This window comes from Enoplosus armatus, chromosome 1 (genome assembly GCF_043641665.1).
Source record: "Enoplosus armatus isolate fEnoArm2 chromosome 1, fEnoArm2.hap1, whole genome shotgun sequence".
NCBI classification, from domain to species: domain Eukaryota; kingdom Metazoa; phylum Chordata; class Actinopteri; order Centrarchiformes; family Enoplosidae; genus Enoplosus; species Enoplosus armatus.
This window is the reverse complement of record NC_092180.1, coordinates 29,452,072-29,472,661: the sequence shown is the minus strand read 5'-3', so window position 1 is coordinate 29,472,661 and position 20,590 is coordinate 29,452,072. Positions and strand designations below refer to the sequence as shown.

General features: G+C 42.2%; 2 protein-coding genes across 2 annotated transcripts in view; both read right to left on the bottom strand.

Moving 5' to 3' along the window:
* il16 (interleukin 16) overlaps nucleotides 1–628 on the bottom strand; it is a 36,955-nt gene extending 36,327 nt beyond the window's left edge. The window contains exon 1 of the mRNA XM_070902740.1: nucleotides 616–628. Within this exon, the coding sequence (XP_070758841.1) occupies nucleotides 616–628 (13 nt within the window). The remainder of the gene's footprint in view (nucleotides 1–615) is intronic.
* A 14,095-nt stretch (nucleotides 629–14,723) lies between these two features.
* Nucleotides 14,724–18,011, bottom strand: tlnrd1 (talin rod domain containing 1). The gene has a single exon (XM_070903346.1). The coding sequence runs from the start codon at nucleotides 16,419–16,421 to the stop codon at nucleotides 15,357–15,359; it is 1,065 nt and encodes a 354-aa protein (XP_070759447.1). The 5' UTR covers nucleotides 16,422–18,011; the 3' UTR covers nucleotides 14,724–15,356.
* Nucleotides 18,012–20,590: the final 2,579 nt, after the last annotated feature.

Genomic DNA, 20,590 nt, shown 5'->3' with positions numbered 1-20,590 from the left:
GTGTACAATCACAGAGATTGTTTTATGAGCTTGGTCCTGAAGGGGACGCGGATGATGTCGAATTCTTGTGTTAGAACGTGGAGTGACGGCGGTGTGCTGTATACGGCCATGTGGTCGTATCTAAGCCCGGCCCTGTGGCTCGTGCGTGGATGTGGAGAGAGAGAGAGAGCAGAGAGGAAGCCGTGCCCATCCACTGCTAGCCTCACTGGGCTATTTGTGTTCTGAAAGGTCGCCTTGGAATGGACATGCTGTTATGCAATTTGTGTTTTCATAAAGAACCTCTGTGTGCAAGTGGGTCCACACACACACACACACACACACACACACACATACACACACACACACATTAGGTCATTACACACATCCAGCCAACAAGTGCATCATTTAACTTCCCTGCTCTGCAACTAATTTTGCTAGTTGCACAATACTCACTCAGACGGACCTCAGAAACAACATGTTTCCTCTTATTTTCCTATCACATAATCTTTATAGATTTATAGATGTATAAACTAGGATACCAGTCTGACAGACACAGGGTTCAGATAATTGTGGACTGATAAACATCCTGTGGAGAAAAAAAAAACCTTCAGCATTGGGAGTGGAAGTCCTACTCACCATAATCGATCATGATGTCTTTCAGCCACCATCCACAGCTTCCACCGATGCAAACAGGGGATCCAAAGGATGGATCCACTCCGGACAGACAGGCAGAAGTCCAGATAGAACATCAGGTCACTCAAAGCACGGCGTCCTCACTGTGATTCATCTGGTGTAATGTGCCTGCACCTCTCCTCCTTCGTCCTCCTCCTCTCTCTCCTTTCCCTCTCCCCCCCTCTCTGTCTGGAGAGCACAACAGTGTGTCTCAGTAAGGCAAGGCTCCCCAAAATCACTGCCCCTTTCCTGTGAGCCAGCTCCAGAGAGGAAACCACTCCGCACTTAGCTGGGCCTGACCTCACACCTACTTCGCATCACACACTGGTTGTAGTCTTTTACAAGGTTCTATGAGTGTGTGTGTGTGTGTGTGTGTGTGTGTGTGTGCCCACAGTGTGTATATGTACACACTATATGCTGCAGAGGATAAATAGATTCTCTGTGGCCCACTCCGGTTTACACATAAACACACACTCCTCATTTGAGTGTATGAATCTAGTTTTCAGTCTGGATCACTGTTGTTGGAACAGCAGTGGCAAACTGGGCGGCAAATATACAAATCTGGGTTGGTTTTGGTGGAGGCTGTGGATGGAGAGGACCACTCTGGGTGAACTCAGTTTGTTTTAGATGGGCTCTGATGGGAGGTGATGCCTTTACAGGGTTTGGTATGTGGTTTGGGATATGGAGGAACATTAAATGTGGGCTATTTTGAAACTTTGACAACATTCTTGAAAAAGGTGCTGTCCAGCAGAAGCTGTCAGACTATTTTGCGTCACAACGGTCACATTCAGCTTATAGACAAACATTCTCATCACTTGCTAAACGTGTTACAGTGAACTGTGTGCGCATATGTGGACACAGCTCCATGCATTTGTCATATCTTATTAAATACGTCGCCAGAATCCAACTGGTTGCAATATAGAGATTATTTTCCGTTCATGCAGGTCAGAGTCTTGGCTTGTTGGTGGAGGCACACCACAAACCTCACACACACCTCAGCAATATTGCACCTAGAGCTGACTTGTGAGAGACAAGAAAAGAATAGCCAAAGTCGAAGTAGCAGAGTCACAATGTCACAATAAAGGTGTCTATAGTATTAATGAGCCGACAGAAAATGATGACCTGAATCTGCAGCTCTCCTTGGCTTTATGGAGATTCATAGTTTATAGTTATAGTATATGGTCTCGGCTCCTTGTTTATCTGTCCGACCCTGGTGTACTTTACAGCTTCGGTTCACTCTCACTGCTCTCATAGTGTCGTTTTCAGCCACAGCAGGCAGTTGTTTCAGCTATAGAAACCCACTGTACACTACAGCAGCACCAAACAGCAGGCAGACACATCAGCTGGTGAACATGGTGGAGCATTTAGCAGCTAAAGAGCCAGATACTTCCCTCAGGAGCAGGTAGAGACCAAAACCAGAGCTAAAAGAGAGCGAATATTTAGCTGCTAAATGCTCCACTATGTTCACCAGCAAGTCTCTAACTTTGTCTGTCGACTGTTTAGTGCTGGGCAGGTAGCATAGAGTGGCTTTATCAAAGCTTTTCAACCTTCACGGTTCCCAACATTCACACAGCGATGGCGACCGAGCTGCCATGCAAGGTGCTGGCCTCCATCGGGAGCATCTTAGGGTTCAGTGTCTTGGTCAAGGAAGATCTAACCAGATTTACCTCCCGTGCGACAGTGCTAACCACTGCGCCACCATGCCGCCCGTTATGGTTCCATATGATTACTGCCTTAGGCTACAAGCCCGAAGGGAAGCCCTTTTTTTCCTGGATAAAAACCTCCTCTCAAGAGGATCTGAACCTCTTGTTATCCAAAGTGATGTTACCTGGGCCTTCTTCATGGTCCAGTGTTATGAGGCAAATACCATTTTCTTACCCAGATGTCTTTATAGATTTAAATGTTTCGCCAACACTCACTCTGCCACACCTTCACTTTGTACATCACAGCCTCAACTCAGACCCCTTTGTTCATGCAAACAAATTAACCCCTTAAATAAGGCTGAGGTCATTTCTTCATGTTCGATTTATCCTGTGTATTTAGCAATGGAGCAGATTCTCAACCAACAACTATTGGGCACTGACTGCAAAGACCTCCTTTTTTCCTTTAAATTAAAAACATTAATATTGCAAACAGTCCTGTAAACATTCACATAGGATGTTCATTTATCAAGGGAAAGCAACCTGTGCAGCTGCTCAGCGGCTGTGGTAACATTGGTAAGTAACTTCAGTAGTCTCCCATGCTGTCTTCAGACATAGTACAAGGCTTCCGCCTTACCCCCCAAACACATTGGTAACAGAATTCTCTTAATAACTGAGTCAGATAGCGTCTGAATGAGGTGTTTGCCATGTGTTTTGTTGTGCCTCCCTCTAGTGGCTAATCTGTGTCACTGTGGTTGGGGAGGCTGAACAGCAACAATAAATTCCTATAGAGGTTTCAGTAGTGAGGAGTTTTGAGAATTTAGGACAAGATACTTACAGGTGTACAGTATGTAGCTATATTTAGAGTTATAAGCAACACTGGATAAATACTGTGGGGGGTTTGTGATAGTGTGTGTTATACTGTAACAGTACAAAAGACCAATTCAAAATATCTACTACACATCCAAACCATTATTTTTCTTATGTTATGTGTTTTTTTACAATTCGTTACATGCATTTCTCAATATTGAGAACTTCACACAGTCTTCACACAGTCAGCACAACAGAAGTCCACAGTGGACCACTTTTCATGGTTTTGACACAAAATGCAGTCAGTGGCCACATCTTTGTTGTTATGGTAGATGGTAAATGATCTCACTTATATAGCGACTTTTGTTGTGATTTGGCGCTATATAAATAAAATTGAAATGAATTGAATTGAATCTTAAAAATTTAATGAATGTGAGTATTGGCTCCACAAATATAAACTGACTTCATAAAGGCCCTACGTTTTATGTATTCAAAATTAGTGTAGCACTTCAAATGCCCTCGCTGGCTCACACACACACCTGCACGAATATATCAGCAATATATCGCCGGTTGTTGCAAGTGGTGCTCACTGAAGGTCCATCCCTCTGTATCTAAATGGCAAATGGTAAATGATCTCACTTATATAGCGCTTTCTAATCTTCCAATCCTGCATTTCCGTGACATACACTTATTTTTTCACCGACTTGTACATACATAATAGCTCTATGTTTATGTTTGTCTATCTTTACTTTGTTGTCCTTTTTAGCTGTGTCCATTTCTATCTTCCTGAAAACTGTTCTCGAGACTATATAAGTACATTGAGAGCAACTTGAAATCAAAGTAAAATTCCTTGTATGTGTACATCTACTTGGCCAATAAAACTGATTCCATTTCTAATAGCACACAGCAGACAGTCTCTGCTTCTGTACTGTACTGTACTGTGTGACGGAAATGGACCACACCTCAGAGGAAAGAAAAGAGGTTAAAAAACATCCGTAAACAGCCTGACAGCAGGAAACCCTTTCTCTGTTCTCTCTGGCCCTGACCTGACAGTGTTTCACTTCCATCTCTGGGTTGAGCTGGCACACACTGAAGGGCTGGGCAGAGTTGGGCCTATATTTAAACAATAATATACTCCTCTCTCTCTTTCTGATCTCAGATAGAAAACAGTAGATGTACTTTGTATGTCTATCCAAGGCTCAGAAAGGAATCTTCTTTTCTTTCAGTCCTTGATAAAGGATCTTTCATATATTTTTTTTTTTCCAAATTAAATGAACTTTTCTTTTCACTTTGGTCTTCCAATTTGGAATGGACAATTCCCTTGTACTATTATTTACTTAACCCCAATGTTTGCCTGGGATTGTGCAGAACATGCGCCTCATCTGTTACACTTTTATGGTTTATACAATACAAAGTAGAGTCGTTGACTTCGCTGTTGGTGACCTGCCAACAGTTTGACATGTTCCCAGTAACCAGCATTAGTAACTAATACAATGATCCCACACTGGCTTCCCACTTGCAGCCTTTGCCAGTTGCGTCACTGGGACACATTACCAAGGCAAGTGCCGGTGATTTAGCCTGGGTGTTTTGCCCATGTGCCAATACTGCCACCCCTAGTTCTACTACTACTACTACTACTACTACTTCGAAAATACAGTGTAGCACCTGACACAGGACTAGAGTGTTGCAGGGATGACGTGTTTTTGTAGGGCCTACAACCGTTGCTGAAGTTAGCGTCGCCCTGGTTCCCTTGACAAAAAGCCAATGGGATTGTTCCATGGGATTTTGGATTATTGCAGAAAATAAACTCTGTGGCAAAACAAACATTTATTATATTTACACGTTTTGTTCAGCAAGATAATCTTCACTAATGAACACCACTTTTATGATTTTTGAAGCGTAAATGGAATCAGCAGAAGTAAAAAGCTAACGTTAGGTTATAAAGGAACTACACCACAGTCGCATTACTTCAACGTCACTAAGCTTATAGATAGATAGAAGAGGTTATAGATAGATATAGATATATAGACAGATAGATATAGCCAACCTCCCTCCAAAATATGACACTATATCCATTGTGACGATTCATGCAAACATAACCTAGTTTGGAGGCCGGTTAAGTTACCTACTACCAATATTACAGCATTGCTGTCACAGAATTCTCTGAAAAGCAGACGTATCAGTAAATGATTTTGTGCCATTCATGTGTGTGGGGTGCCAGCAGGAAGTCAGCTGGATACACCACATTTCAAATATATTTGTGTTTGTTATATAAACTGTATAACATCGTTTAAAACAGAGAAATAACTTGGATGGTCAGGATTGGTGATTTTTGTGTAAACCTGTTGTTGACCACAGTTCATTTTGTACTTGCTGTGCCTTGAGCCCCCCTCTGCTGTCAAAATTAGCGCTGCGCCTTTTCCATTTACACACTGTTTATATGAGCGATTCCTTGTACTCATGCCTTGCAGAACAGAACCTGTGCTGTCAAAACAATGCACCGCCATTTGTGCAATAGTTGCTTTAAATTCAGCTATTGTGTTTCTGTGTAAACCCCAGCCAGTCTTCGCGAAACAGGACAGTGTCCAGTGGGTATGTGGGTCTGACTGGAAAGTACAGTATCATAACATGAAAGAGAAAGGACTGGGGCTCGGAGGCAGCAGGGAAACATGACGTCACACCCTTTGAATGTTACTGCTGGTTCGCATTAGCACGTGCGCACTCACTCTCTCTCTCTCTCTCTCTCTCACACACACACACAATCCTTAAACCCACCACATGGACCCTTTCCATTGATATGTATAATGTGTTTTTAATGTTTGTAATTGATTGATGAGTGAAATGCGTGGTTATATGAATTATTCGGTCGTTCTGCTCAGGACCACTCTACTATGGCACAAAGTGCTTTTTTCGATTGTGAAGGAAAGTTGGTTACTTTCTTGATGGACGCATGTCTTTACTTAAGCAACCACTAACTACTGCTAACAGTAGCTGCCATTGGAGAGTTAGCTGTGCAGCTAGCAGTATATATGTCCATATCCTTGGCTAGCTGACACACCCGGTGGCTGGGCCGGAGAACCTCCTCTCAGCGGTGCAAAGCTCCTGTGCTGGCGGTGTGAACACCAGCACTCCCCCTGGTGCTCAGAGCTAACTGAGCTAACGGCAGCTACAGTTAGCGGTTGCTTTATAAAGCTTCCTGTCCATGGGGAAACTCCGTAAATCACGGAGAGTTGAGGCAGAGCAGCTGAAGGACATCAGAGTGAAAACCAGAAAACATTTTCTCCATAAAATATCGAGTTTCACTAAAATCAGTGAATAAAGGTGTGTGTTTTCAGTGAGGCCCGGCCCACAGAAACAGCTCTGGCGGCATCTATTGTTTTTCCAACCTAATTCTTGTCTCATTTGTGGTCTGACAGACTGCAGGTTCCTCAAATTCAGTGCCCCGTATAGAGCATTGCAGGGATGACGTATTTTTCTAGGCCAACCTGGAAGGCCAACCATCGCCCTGGTTCCCTCGACTAAAAGCCAATGGGATTTTTCCATGCGACTTTGGATTATTGCAGAAAATAAGCTCTGTGGCAAACAAAAGTTTATGATACTTACATGTTTTGTTCAGCAAGATAATCTTTACTAATGAACACCACTTTTATGATGTATGAAGCATAAATGGCTGTAAAGGAACTACACCACGGTTGCATTACTTTGCCGTCATCGCCTCTAAGCTTCACTTTTAAGAGAATATAGATAGATATAGATATATAAACAGATAGATATGAAGTATGATGACCTTTCCAGAGCCGTACAACCCTGCCATGAGGGCCTACAAAGGCATTAATCGCTATGCAGTCGCTTGGGATCTTCAAGTTGGGATTTCTGGTTAGTATTTCTGCAATCAGCATGTAGAGATACTCCCTGTGCACAACCCTGCGCTAATCGGTGCAACGCCTGATTTGGTGTGAATTCAACCTACAGCAGCCTGCTTGGACAGCTGAGGGTAACTCCCTTCCTTTTGCAGACCAGGGCCTGCCCAGGTGGCTCACATGTTTTTTTGTTATGGACGAGAGTGACTGAAAATAAGCAGATTGAACCTCTTAACTAATCACACAATTTCCCGTGCCATAGAGCCTGTACCAGTTGGAGTTCAGCCTGACCTACCGTCACCACACTTCAGTTGCGATTCCCCACTGATTTTGGAAAAAATAAACATTTCATTTAGACTTTTAGTTGTTGAGGTAGTTTTATATCTGGTCATTATTAGGACTCTGCTAAACATCAACATGTTAACATTGTCATCGTGAGCATGTTGGCGTGCTGACACTAGCATTTAAGCACCACTGTGCTTAAGTACGGCCTCACACAGCCGATAGTGTGGCTGTAGATTTTTAGTCTTGTTCTTTCATGTTTTAGCAGCAAGCAGGAAAAGCAGAAAGAGCTGCAGACGTTCATTAAGAGCTGCTGCGATCTTGTTTTTCACGCCCTAACGGTGATAATATCACTCACCCTCCACCTGGCTATAAGACAAGAGGAAAAAAAAAAAAACCTTCTTCGTCTCCTGGTCGAAACAGGATATGTTAACAGTACTGACATCACAGGGAAATCACCCACACATTTGTCTCACACACACTTTCCCACAATGGATGGATGAAGTGATCCCTGATAAAGTCAAAACAGTGACTGCAGAGGTGGACTGAGGCACAGCCCATTGTAAATATCTGTCTTTGTGCTGTGGGGACAATAGCAAGCAGGGTGGGGTAGGTACAGGATATGAAGTGTGTATTGTGAGTGGGGAGTGGGTTTGTGTTAACAATGTGTACACTGTCTGCTCATCAGGAGGAAGCTCTCCAACTACTCTGAATCCAAAAAAAGATCCTGAAACCATTGTGGCTCAAAGGTCAGTGTGTGGGTGTGAAAGTGTCCAGCCGACCATCTCTTCCCTGCAGGCAGGTCCAAAAGAGAAAGAGGGTCTCAACATGACTAAGGTAAAAGGTCAGTCTTGTACCGCGGCCCGGAGCCAAAGAAGGGCTGGGCCTGGAATTAAAAATGGACTTGGAGAGAAAGCCAAGTTTCCACATTCTGCGGGCTGAATGTGAACGGAGGGTGTTTTCAGTAAAATAGAGCAGATGTCAAGGCTGGGGAACAACTGTTCCGTCACCTGCAATAACAGCAGAGGATCACCTCCCATCACTGTTCACAACCCGATCTGCTGGGGAGGTGTCACCCGAAGGCCTCCACTGATGTTCAGCCTGCTAAGTCTCTCAACACTTTACAGTGACTATATATATATGTTAAAGACCCCCTCCGAACAGCCTCTGCTGTCAAACTCTGCGCACACGTCATTCTGCACTGAGAGGCTCAAAACATACATCCAAGAGAAATAACATTAAGCAAAACACATTTTAGTCACTCCTCAAGAAATAGGCCCAGCACGTAACCCCAACCTAACCACATCGTCACTCCAGCTCTGTACTTAACAAACATACGTGAGTTTAATGTTGATATTCCCATCTCATTCTCAAAAAGTGAATATACAATATGTATTTAACCACAATGTTGCACTATTTCTATTAGTCCCACTGATGGAGTGAATTCAGGTAAAAACTATAAAAAAAAAAAAAATGAGAAATAGAGATTTCGAGAAAAGATTGAATGAAAATAAACTCTGCTGGAGCACAGTGGGTGACTTCCCTCCAGACACCTCAAGCCAAAGAGTGCAGTCATGGCGTCAGAAATGTATTAAAGGCAACCAGAATCTACCTGTTGTCTGCTGTTTGTTACGCTATTGCGCGTATGCTAGTATCCCATTCAAACCAACACACCAATACAAGCCCGTGTGACAGACACCTATAGCCTTGCTCGATTTATCGCGATTTATCATGGACACTGCCGTCCAAACACAAGTCTTTAGCAAGTAAAAAAATAGTGGGAATAACTGGCAACAGTATGGATTGTGAGAAAATGCTAAACATGGCCATATAATCCAATCAACCTCATCTAAGAACAACATGCAACATTTTGCTCTCGAAGCAACCTACTTTCTTTTTTTAGTCACATCCAGATCTAGGAATTCAAGTCAAATTCAATGATCAGGTTGCAAGAATTGGATCGCTTAAATTCAGACACCAAAATTGAAGATGAAGAGAATTCAAACTTGAACATCCTGGCCAGGCCGAGGACAACCGATTAAGCCTGAATGGAATCGATACGACCCCTGTCCTATCAGGTTACACTCTTGTCAGTGATACGATGCAAGCGTCTACTCTGCCTACACCACAAGAGGACATATCCTTGGTAGCCTTGGTAATGTTTTGTTGTCTGAGTTTAACCAATGTAAGTTGACCTGACTTGAATTGTTAGATCGGACTTTGACTTAATTTACAAGTAGATGTTCTGTTGCTTATAATAGAGAGACTAAGCCTCCCCAAATGGTCGTGTAAATGTTATGCTGAAGCTTTTTTGTAAATTGCTTGGTTTGCTTTGATTGTTATTTGTATGACTAACCATGGTGTCAAAAGGTCGAGAAGACCTTTTTCTACTTGGGGGTCACAGGTCATTTATTGCTGAAACTCAGAAGGGCAACATTGGTCTGGACATTTTGATAACACTAGTGTTACATGACATTCTCTTTCAATTTCTTTTGAAGTGTTTGAAGAGTAATAGCACTGTCATTCAATCAGCCAAATGCATAAATAATGTACCCAGGATCAGTTTGCTCTTCTCAGGTTACTACAACACACCTGGAAACCTGCTGTAATGTGCTGCCCGGCAAACAGGAAGGACATCCACCGAGAACAGTTTACATGACAAGGGTGGCATTTTCAAAAAGAATTGCTCCCACCAACAAAGAACCTGAGCTACAGTACAGTACAGTGGGTAGCCAGACCAGGTCAGCATGTCTGTGTCTGTGTGAATCAGAATAAAAGGCTCTGGCCTCCTCTGGTCCGCTGGCAGCTTCCCTCTCCTCAGAGACGGAAGTCGTCAGTGCTGCAGGGATGGGAGCTCCCCTGGGGGAGAGGATAGGCAAGTGTTTCCCTCCTGCAGCAGGAAATGGGCGAAACCTTACCCGAAATTATGACTCCAGCATTTTGTCGTTTGAAGGAAGCCACTCCTGATAGCGCAGGCTATAGGTTTCCTGTTGTGGGCCAACAGCTTTGGTTTCACTGAGTGCTGTCAGGGTGGCTGGAAAAATTCTGGGTCAAGAACTGCTGAGAGCCTTAGAGCTTTGCATCATGCTGAGGCACACAGAATTTATGAGCTACAATGAAACGTTTAATAGAGATATGTAGTTCAATTTAGGATTATAGGCAATGCAGTGGCTGCATGCAGGAGGGATTACTAAGGAAAAGCTGTGTAACTCAAAGAAAAATTTAGTGTTTTAAGTAAATTGTCATTTTGTGACAGGAAGTCAATTAGTTAGTCAGTTTCATCTCAGTTCAGACTCATTTCGTATTCGTTTGGTATTTTGTGGGAACTGGAAGAATCTACTTATTGCACATTAATAGTAACAGCAATTCAGGAAATGGCACAAGTTGCAAAGTGTTTTTAAACATTTTATTAGCTTTCATTAAAAATCAAAAAAGGAACAGTCATGCTGATGCTGTTTGTAAAAATGAGTTTAGTACGTTGATCAGAATTTATCATGTAGAAATAAATGGTACGTTATATCTTTCGCCTGAGAGTTGGACTTGAACGGCAGTTTCTTTTTGAGCTGATGTGAAGTCGAGACATTTGTTTAGTTGGTCTGTCACTGTGACGCTGTGTGCAAAACTCATTTCCTAACAACACCCAGGGTGCCACAACTTGGAAAACACTATCCAGAGTCATATCAGAGTTACCTGCACTCTGTTATAAAAGGATTCAACCCAGATCCAACTACAAATACCGCATGGAGGACATCCCCCATATAATACATTTCATTAAAAGAGGATTTGGGCTCTGTGAGATAACCACAACCCAGATCTTATGACGGCTTTACTCCAGAGTGTGACCTGGGTTGAACTGGAGAGGGTAGGGCAGGAGAACGCGGGATTCTGCTCCATGTACTGGGATGTGTGGGCAAGACTAAGGAAGCACTCGCATCGTGTGGGATGAGATTCCCATTTTTACGACATGCAAGGATTCACGTCACAAGACGGCTTAAGATGACTGTCGGTCGTGTGAGGGTTAGAAATTATAAACATAAACAATATTTATTTTGTCTAATTGTGCTAACAATACTGTATTAGTGTCATAGAGGGCTGCAGGGGTGACGACATTTTTGTAGGCAAACCCAGAAGTTAGCATCGCTCTGGTTCCCTCGACTAAAAGCCAATGGGATTATTCCATGGGATTTTGGATTATTGCAGAAAATAAGCTCTGTGGCAAAACAAAAGTTTATGATACTGACACATTTTGTTCAGCAAGATAATCTTCACTAATGAACATCACTTTTATGATTTTTGAAGCATAAATGGAATTGCCAGAAGTAAAAAGCTAACGTTAGGCTATAACCGAACTACACCACGGTCGCGTTACTTCAACGTCACCACCACTGAGCTTCACTTTGAAGAGAAGATAGATACATAGACAGATAGTTATAGAGTATAAACACAACGAGGCTGTAAAGGCGGACTAGTGAGTAGATGACTTTCCGTGTTCGGCGTGAAGACGTTTAATGTCCGCGACAACCTCTGTAGTCTCATTTAGTCGCTTGTTAGCAACCGCCTTTTTTAAGACACGTAAAAGCTTCAAAATTCACGAGTGGGGGTGTCGCAATGTCGTAGAACAAAATAGAAAGACTTTTTTGAGCTGTGAATCATGCAAATTTGCTTTTTCAGGCTTTTCCATATTGTTTAGCGTAAAAGTCGAATATATCAGAGCTTTCACAAAATCCGGGTTTCCAGTGGTAACTACGACTTGGATGTTGACGTGAACAGTACAGTACATCTGTCAAACACCACCCAACAGTACACCATCCTTGCAGTCCCCTTAAAGAAGTACACTGTACTGTTCCATTAAACCACTACAAAGCTGAGTAGTAAGTGCTGTGGACAGGTGTACCAGTGCAAGTGGACTCACTCACTCTTGACTGACAGATGCGCATGCACTATTTAATGGAGTTCAGCTGTCATTCCTTTTATTATTTACACCTGTGCTTTTCCTGCTGTGACATGTCAAAATCAGGGTCCCCATGTCAGTCAATCTAGCTCCAGCCCGGTCCGCTCCGCATCTGGTGCGGGACACCAGGAGACAAACAAATACGACAATAAGATCGTTTCATTTCAAATATTAGAAGATATTTGGTTTATATGAGTGACGATGTAGATGAAAACATCAGATTGTGTTGAAAAATCAAGAATTTTTTAAAGGAGTGTATTCAAATTCAAGCATATTACTAACCTTGAAAACATGACGGTTCAAATTAAGCATTTTCCACATTTTCGAGACTTTGTGCGAACCCTGCAAAATGTGAAAAAGGCCTTCGACACAGTCTGAGTTCTGTGACATGACCTCTGATAAATGTCTTTGCCGTGAATGAAGTGCAGATGAGAACTACCTGGGACACAAGTGTGCAAAAAATAACAGTGAAAATCACACAAGGTAAACTATTCATGTGATCCTTCACTGAGTCATTTTTTCCCCCTCTTCTACAGGGAGGTCAAAGGTCAGGGTCCGCTACAGAGCAGCTGCCAGGAGCTGGTCTGGATTCAGGGTGTTGCTCAACAACACTTCAGCTGGATGTTTGCTGACAAAGGAGCATGAACCCTGGTCTAGGTGGAGCACTCCCTAAAACACATAACCACCAGAATGTGTTGACTAGGGCAGCAACGAAAGATATTCTTTATTATCTAAGAACCTCTCAACTGTTTTTTTCTTATTTGATCGTTAGTCTCAGAAAATAGTTTTAAAAATGCCTGTCGTTATTTCCCAGAGTTCAATGTGACGTCTTCAAATGTCTTGTTTTGTCTGAACAAGTCAAATCCCAAAGAAAATGAATTCGCAATGATATAAAAGGGAGACGCTCAGTAAATACGAAGCCGAGTACAATGCCAATGCACTTATACTTGAGTATTTCCATTTTACGATATTTCTACCGATTTACATTTCAGAGGGACAGTTATTACTATCATTACTAATCAATGTTTTGATAAATATTTTGCAAACAAAACTTAATAATGAACTCAAATAAAATGTGTTGATAAAGATAAAACTACCCAACAAAATATAAAGTTGTTCAGATTAGCTCCGCAACAACAAAATGATTCTTACACATTAATGCATCAGTAATAATAATAACCCAATAATATCTTCTAACAATATAACACTCACAGGAGCAAACGTCCTCATAACGCATACTTTTCTGTACTTGTACGGGAGTATTTTTAGAGTGTGGTTTTGCTACTTTTACTTAAGTAAATGATCTCAGTACTTCTTCCACCACTGCAAGATAACAACAAAGACATGAGTTTTGGTTTGTTTCCCAATATTACCATCAAGACATCAGTATTAGTACTTACATTCCAAAATTAACAAAATGATTTAGTAATACTTGTGCCCCCCTCCCCCCCTCTACCATTTCTTAATCACACTCTACCCACACACAGTTACCTCAATATAATCCAGTGAAGTAAATTATTAAGGGATTTAGCAGAACGAGACACAACTTTCCATCTTAAATATTATTTATATATGTTACAATCTATCGGTCATTTTGTCTATATAAATAAAACTGATTTGAGTTGAAATCACTTTAGTCTTAAAAAGGATTCCTTCACCCAAACTACAAAAATATACATATTTTACTGTCTTCCATCTTGTGGTTCTATTCGTCAAGTGTTTTAAGATATCTGTCCAAGATTCCCACCTTCACACCAATACAATGGAGGTGAATAGACAGCTATGAAGTTTTCATTAGAACTATTTTTCACAAAAGAAAAAAGTTAAACTGCTGACAGCGTGTTCTGTGGATTGCCTAGGGACACTGTTTCTGAGGGTACAAAGCCCCCCAAAATCCTAATAGATGATAATATTATTAAGATAACTTGTGCTCACAATGAAAAAATACATTTCCAGAATTAAGAGGCTGTGTATTAAAAAGATGTTGCTGATAATTTTTAGGTAGGTCTTTCTACTAAGGCTCCCTTTATGAAGGTTTTGTATCTTAGTTATAACTAAGGATTAATGGTAAATACATAATTTATTATGCTTTATACATCAGCTATACGCCATTAATAAGAACATTGGGGTTGCCAGGTTGTAAATTATCAAGTAGTCTACATGATTAACTAAAGGACTAACAGGATGTTTCCCTTTTAACTCATCTACAAAGTATTAGTTTACTAAACATTAATAGTCATTTGTTACATTTGTTATCATCTTATAAAACCATTTATAATAGTTATAATGTATTGTTTTTTCCCAACGCTATGAATACCACAAACAAGGGTAAATTACCTCCATTGTATTGGGGTGGAAGCAGAAACATATGAGACCGATATCTTCAAACCAGGACAAATCAAACTTAACTATCAGCACGGACAATTACTACCAGAGGAAACAGGGAATATGACGTTTCTTTTGTCATTTGGGTGAATATTTCATTTAAATCAATCCGGCTTTTCAAAGCACATTAGCCCAAAGACTGCATGTCAGAAACAACATTTTTAATAGTTGAAATAAATACTCCATTACATGCATGATCAAAACACTTTAAAATACTATGGGAAGTCTGGTAAATAGTGTAAAACCTATGGCACACACTCACAGCAGCTTTTACCAATTAAGAATTCACACGTTGAAAAAAAACAAAACAAAAACAAGCATCGAGACACTCGGTATCACTCTTTCCAATCTCACAAAAGCACATGTAAATCGAGTAGGTCAGCCAACCATAGGTTCACACAGCAAGGCTACATCCATCATCAAGGCTAGTGTTTTCACCGGAGCTGAAAACTGAGGTAAACTTTTCAGGTTTGAAGGCTGCTGTCTGTTGGTGAGAGTGGGGCTGTCAGCTGAGACCGGGCTAGGCCCAGAGCGGTCGAGTGGTCTGTTTCCAACAAGGTTCGAGTCGCATCCAGCGCGACACGAAACCCTGTAGCGGCTGTTTTAGTGCTCCCCCTGCATTCTAACACACTTCAACCACATGAACAGGCCCACAGACAGCCTTCTTCTGATGTTACTCTGACTCTAAACCTGATGAACAGGGATAACCCAAGTGAGTCTCTTTGGTACGTCAGAATAGGAAAGAGGGGACTGGAGCTCATGTTGCCTCTTCCTAAACTAATTCACAGAATGAGAGTTGACTGGCGGCAGAGTCCTTGGAGAGGAGCGTTCTCTGAGTGCCTGAGTGAGCAGAGTGCAGCCGTCCGAAACGGCACACGCTGAGTTACGCAGGCGCTCACGGTAGTCTGCCATCTTGGAGCTGCTCTCGGGATGCTGTGCAACGTCCCTGAGGCCCTGAGTGAGGAGGACACAGGCTGAAACCACACTCATGGCCCCCCCTAACACTGCAGTCTGTACCCCCTTCCCTTCAGTGGAGATACTTGCAGCTCTTCCCAGGAACTGAGGCTCTGTGGCGAACCCGACCAGGGCACTAACAGCCTGGACCAGAGCGGCACTAAAGAGGACGCAGCGGTTCCTGGTCAGCTCACTAGGCTGGGTTTTCACCTCTTTGACACACGCCAGGAAGGCTGTGCCGCTCGTGCTCATGCTCTTGACGCTCAGTTTGAACTGCTCTTTTGCAAAGCGGTCCCTGGACCTCTCGCTGGCCAGCGACGAGATGTCCGTCAGATTCTTGAGGTTGGTGGAGATGTTCTGAGAGAGCTCGAGGAGGAGCTGGGGGGTGAGGTCAGGCAGGGGCGTGACTCGGAGAACGCTGCAGCTCTGCTCCACTTCGTGTCGGCAGCGGGTCACCTTGTAGCGGTCCACCAGACCCGGCAGGCAGGGCTGAGAGCTGGGGGTCTCCACAGCAGCCAGGTAAGCAGCGTGGGCCGAGCACTCAGTCAAAGACACCACCAGGTCGGCCATCTCCAAGAGGCGGTCCCCTACCTCGGTGAAGCGGCCCATGTTGAGCTGGCTCTGAATGTCATGAGTGAGAATGGAGAGCTCTTTAGTCCTGGCGATGACTGTGTCGCGGCACTGGTCAAAGGTGTCGGCCACTGCCACGCCTTCAGAGGTCATGACCGGCCTGGTCTCGCTGGACAGCAGGAGGAGGTCGGCCACCAGCTGCATCTTGCCCTTACATGTGTCACAGACGGAGGAGAGACGCTTCCTCTGCTGCAAACTGCCACTGGGTGTGCTGTTTGATCCCTCACTAGCCGATTTGCCAGAGCCACCACTAGCCATAATAAGGAGGGAGGGAGGGAGGGGGGGGGTCAAACTGCTCTTCTGGAGGGGTTCAGTTATTTATAGTTTTCTACTGCTTCACACTGCATTGTACTGTTTAAGACATTTCCAAGATAAGCCTCATCCCTCTGCTTTTTACAAACTCTTTTAAATAACAACTGGCCAAACAGTCCTCCTTGTATTCCTTCAGAGTATTGGTGATCAACTGTACATTATTTGTTAACACACAGGACATGTACTCTCAATGTAAACATGTAGAAAGAGCAAAACTCAATTACTGCATTTACTTATGTTTGATTAACATCCCCATTATTAATGAACGTGTCTCTAAAGTATATTATAATAAAAGTCTAAACTCTGATCTAGCATATTCCCAGTTATCTGCCTTGGTTATTAGTAATTTTACAATGTAACAAAACCGATCAAAATCCCCACGACTTCTGAGTAATCAGTGTAACAAGCTATATGGTCTTATCTTGACAAATTGATTTAAATGCCCTGAACGCAATATTCCAAAAGTCAATATTCTCATTGTAGTCCCAGGTTTTGTGGAACAGAAGAATTCACAGGTTGTTGAATTAAAAAAAGGAAATCACACACAAACTGCAGTGCCACCAAGGTGCCTTCTAAAAGGCAAAGTGCAGATTGAGAATTATTTAAAAAATAATAATAACAATAATGTCAAAAGCTTTTGAAACTAGAACACATTCCCAATCGGAATTACATCTGCTGAACTGCCTCTGTGCTATTTCTGTAACGTCAGATGCCTTTTCTTGGGGGTCCTTTTATGACTACAACCAAGAAAACATCACCTCAACATTTAGTAGTTGCCCTTTTCAGTCTTTTCCTGACTGTAATCAATAGGATATCATTTTGTGTCCAATCGCATCAGAGCAAGTAGCCTGAAAGAGCACCGAGATCTTGTCCGACTTGTTCCCAATGAGTTTGACCGGCCTGTCGTACTCATGCTGGTTACAAACGGGGCACCACCCGGGCAGCTCTTCAGGACAGCGGGAAGACTTGTGTTTCCCTCCAGCACCATCATTTCATGAGTCCTCCCAAGTAAAATCCACCGAAAGGCCGTCTTTCCAACAACACAAACCCCTCAGTCCACTTTCAACCTCTTCTTTTTCAAACAGAGCCCTGGGTTAGAAGCTAGCAGTTGCTCCGGTCGCTTCGACTCCATATGCATCGTCCGTCTGTCCGCCCTCCACCTCCGCGTCTTAACTCGGGACCAGAGATGGTGTAGCCCCGCATATCCTCTGTGGGGACTTCCTTCTCATATCCATACCAGTCGGAGGTCAACACTTAACTCACTTGACTTGGCAGTTCCACGGCCACGAAACAATAAACGTAGCTGGAAGAAGTGGCCGTTATTCCCAGAGATTCAAAGTCGTGCTGCGCGCTCCCGCTACAGTACTATGAGGAAGCAGGGAGGGTGTGGTCGCGGCTGAACGGCTGCTGGACTGAGCAAAGTTATAGCAACAGAGCAGCACAAGTAGCCCTTCGCTTAAAATTAACTTTCCACCATGTCTTTGAATTGGCTGTTGTCTCAAGTTGACGACGTCGCGAGGAAAGGTCCAAGTTACACGGCAGCCGATGAGCTACGAGGAGTTTTACGACTGCTTTTACTTTCAGGACTGGCCGCTGGTCTGCCATGAGACATCTCTGCTGCGTCAAGTGAGCAGCTAGCCTAGCTAGCTACACCGAGCCCGGAAGCGCGTCTTCAAAATAAAAGCAGTGCTTTTGTTTCCAAAGAGTAAACAGCTTGCAGTCAGGGCGTAGCAGTTAGATTTTAAGACAGATATCACAATTATATCTTAAGAAGCTGCTAAAGCCAGTGATGGTGGAAGTAAATCTTTTACTGAAGTAAAAGTTGCAATTCCACTAAAAAATAAAAGTCCTGCATTCAAAGTTATGCTTAAGTATAACTACGTAAGTATTATCAGCAAAATAAGTATCAAAAGTGAAACTACTTAAAATGCAGAGCGGCACCTTAGAAAGAGTTATATTGTATTATAGGATTATTATTCCTCATGCATTAACAAATAATGAGCATCTTATTGCTGTAGCTGTATCGAGAAGCTGGTCGAAGCTAATTAATTGTAACTACTTTATATACTGTTTGGGTAGTTTATTCCATAGCAAAGAATCATAATTTTATAGTATGATTATGTTGTACATAACATAGTATGATTATGTTGTACATAACATATCATTTATGACAACAGCCAGAAATATAGTGGAGAACAAGTAGCATAAAATGGAAATACTCAAGTAAAGTACAGTCGCCCAAAATACACACTTAGTCCACCGGCTATTTCTGGCCAGGGTTCGTCGTTAAAAGCTTTATTTTGACAGTTACGCCGGATGCTGTGTCCCTCTCTCTGACGTCTCTGACATCTGCGACCCAAGCCCCAACGTGTTGCTTGTCAACTGCCGGCCTTATCAATATCCAAAAAGTCAGGTCCCCGCTCCGAGTGACAGTCAGTTTCCTTTAAGTCTTCCAGTATTCAAAATAAAAGTTTTGACTATCGGTTATGAACCGGTACACTGGTGTCACATTCTTTAGGAATATCACGTTGAATTTGTAAGGTTAGGCAACATCAAGCAGGGCATTTCCTAAATTATAAAACATAATGACAGATTTGGTGTAGGCTATATGAGGTGGGCTATTAATGGTATGAAATTATACTTAATTTAGTAAAATATATATTTACATTCGCACTGGTTGGTAAATGACAGTTCTGTCACACACACATTTGTTATGTTTGGGGAGTTTAAATGTCACAGAAGCACGCATAATTCCCTCCCAACACTGCTCCATATAACCTCATTGAGTAGTTTTTCTCATGGGGAATCTAATAACTGTTGAAAAGAATGACGGCTGAGTCTGCATCCAATCACTGTATCCAATCTGGACACTGTGGGAGGATGAATCAGTGTGAAAGCCAAAATATTCTGTTAGTGTTAATGCCTCGAACACGTTCTTTAACGCAGGACGCTGATACCAGTAATATAATGTGTTTTTGACTTCTGAACAATAGGTGTTTACATTTCCCTACACTGTTTATAACAGGATTATCAACGGACTGAACCATGCAAGAATTGTGTAGTCTAATTATATTCATTCTTTTTTCTTTCTTTTTTTTATCAGTTCAGGATTGTGTGTGATCTTTTCAAAGTAAGTATAAGAGTTGTAAACAGTTTTTTGTTTAAGTAAAAGTAGCATTAGGCCTACCACAAAGTAAACATATTCTGTTACAATTAAAAGTCCTGCATTCGAAATTGTGTATAGAAATATTACCAGCAAAATATATGTAAAGTACTAATTATGCAGAAAGGCCCCCCAGAGTGATATTACTGAGATCCCTGTACATTCATGGTCCACACCATAGACTGTATATACCCGCAGGTGTCACTTATTTGTTGCGCCCTGTTAGGGCAGGACAACATACGCGTTTATCATTCGTATTAGTACAAAATTGTACACATGTACAGTACTTGAGTGGATGAGTTTGGTTACCATCCACCAGCGGCATCTTGTACAGCGTCTATGCTAGGGCTGAAACGATTTATTAGTTGAATCAGTTAATTGTTAAAGGCATTTACCAAGCAAATATGACAGACATTCTCAAATGTGAGGAGTTTCTGCTTTGTTTTATATCTAATTGTAGATCAAATCTCTTTTGGTTTCGGGCCATTGGTGTGAAGTATGAAATGGAAAAGCTCACTGAAAGAACAAGTACCTAAGATTTGTACTTGGAGTAACTAAAGAGCAGGCTGAAGTAGTAGCAGTATGTCACTGCCCTCTCTGAACCATGGTGTGCTCTGTTGCACACCCAACAGTGGTGTCACAGGGTCCCAGAGGACACCTGTACACCTGTGTTAAGTTACTCTTTAAATGCAGTACTCGAGAACATTTACTTAGTTACTTAGTTACTGGTTTTTCTAAGTAGTAAATCTGACTTTCTTGATTCTCAAGCTTGAGTTTGAATACACAGTCCATTCTCTAAAATGTGTGGTTTTCTCAACAGAATTGAAATAGATTATTTGATTGTTTGCTTTTTTCAATTATGTATTTTCAGATGTGTTGTTTAATAAGTAGAGTAGACTATGTTAAAACAAACTTAAATTATTGCTGGTGGAGAAAGAAACTGGATTGTTGC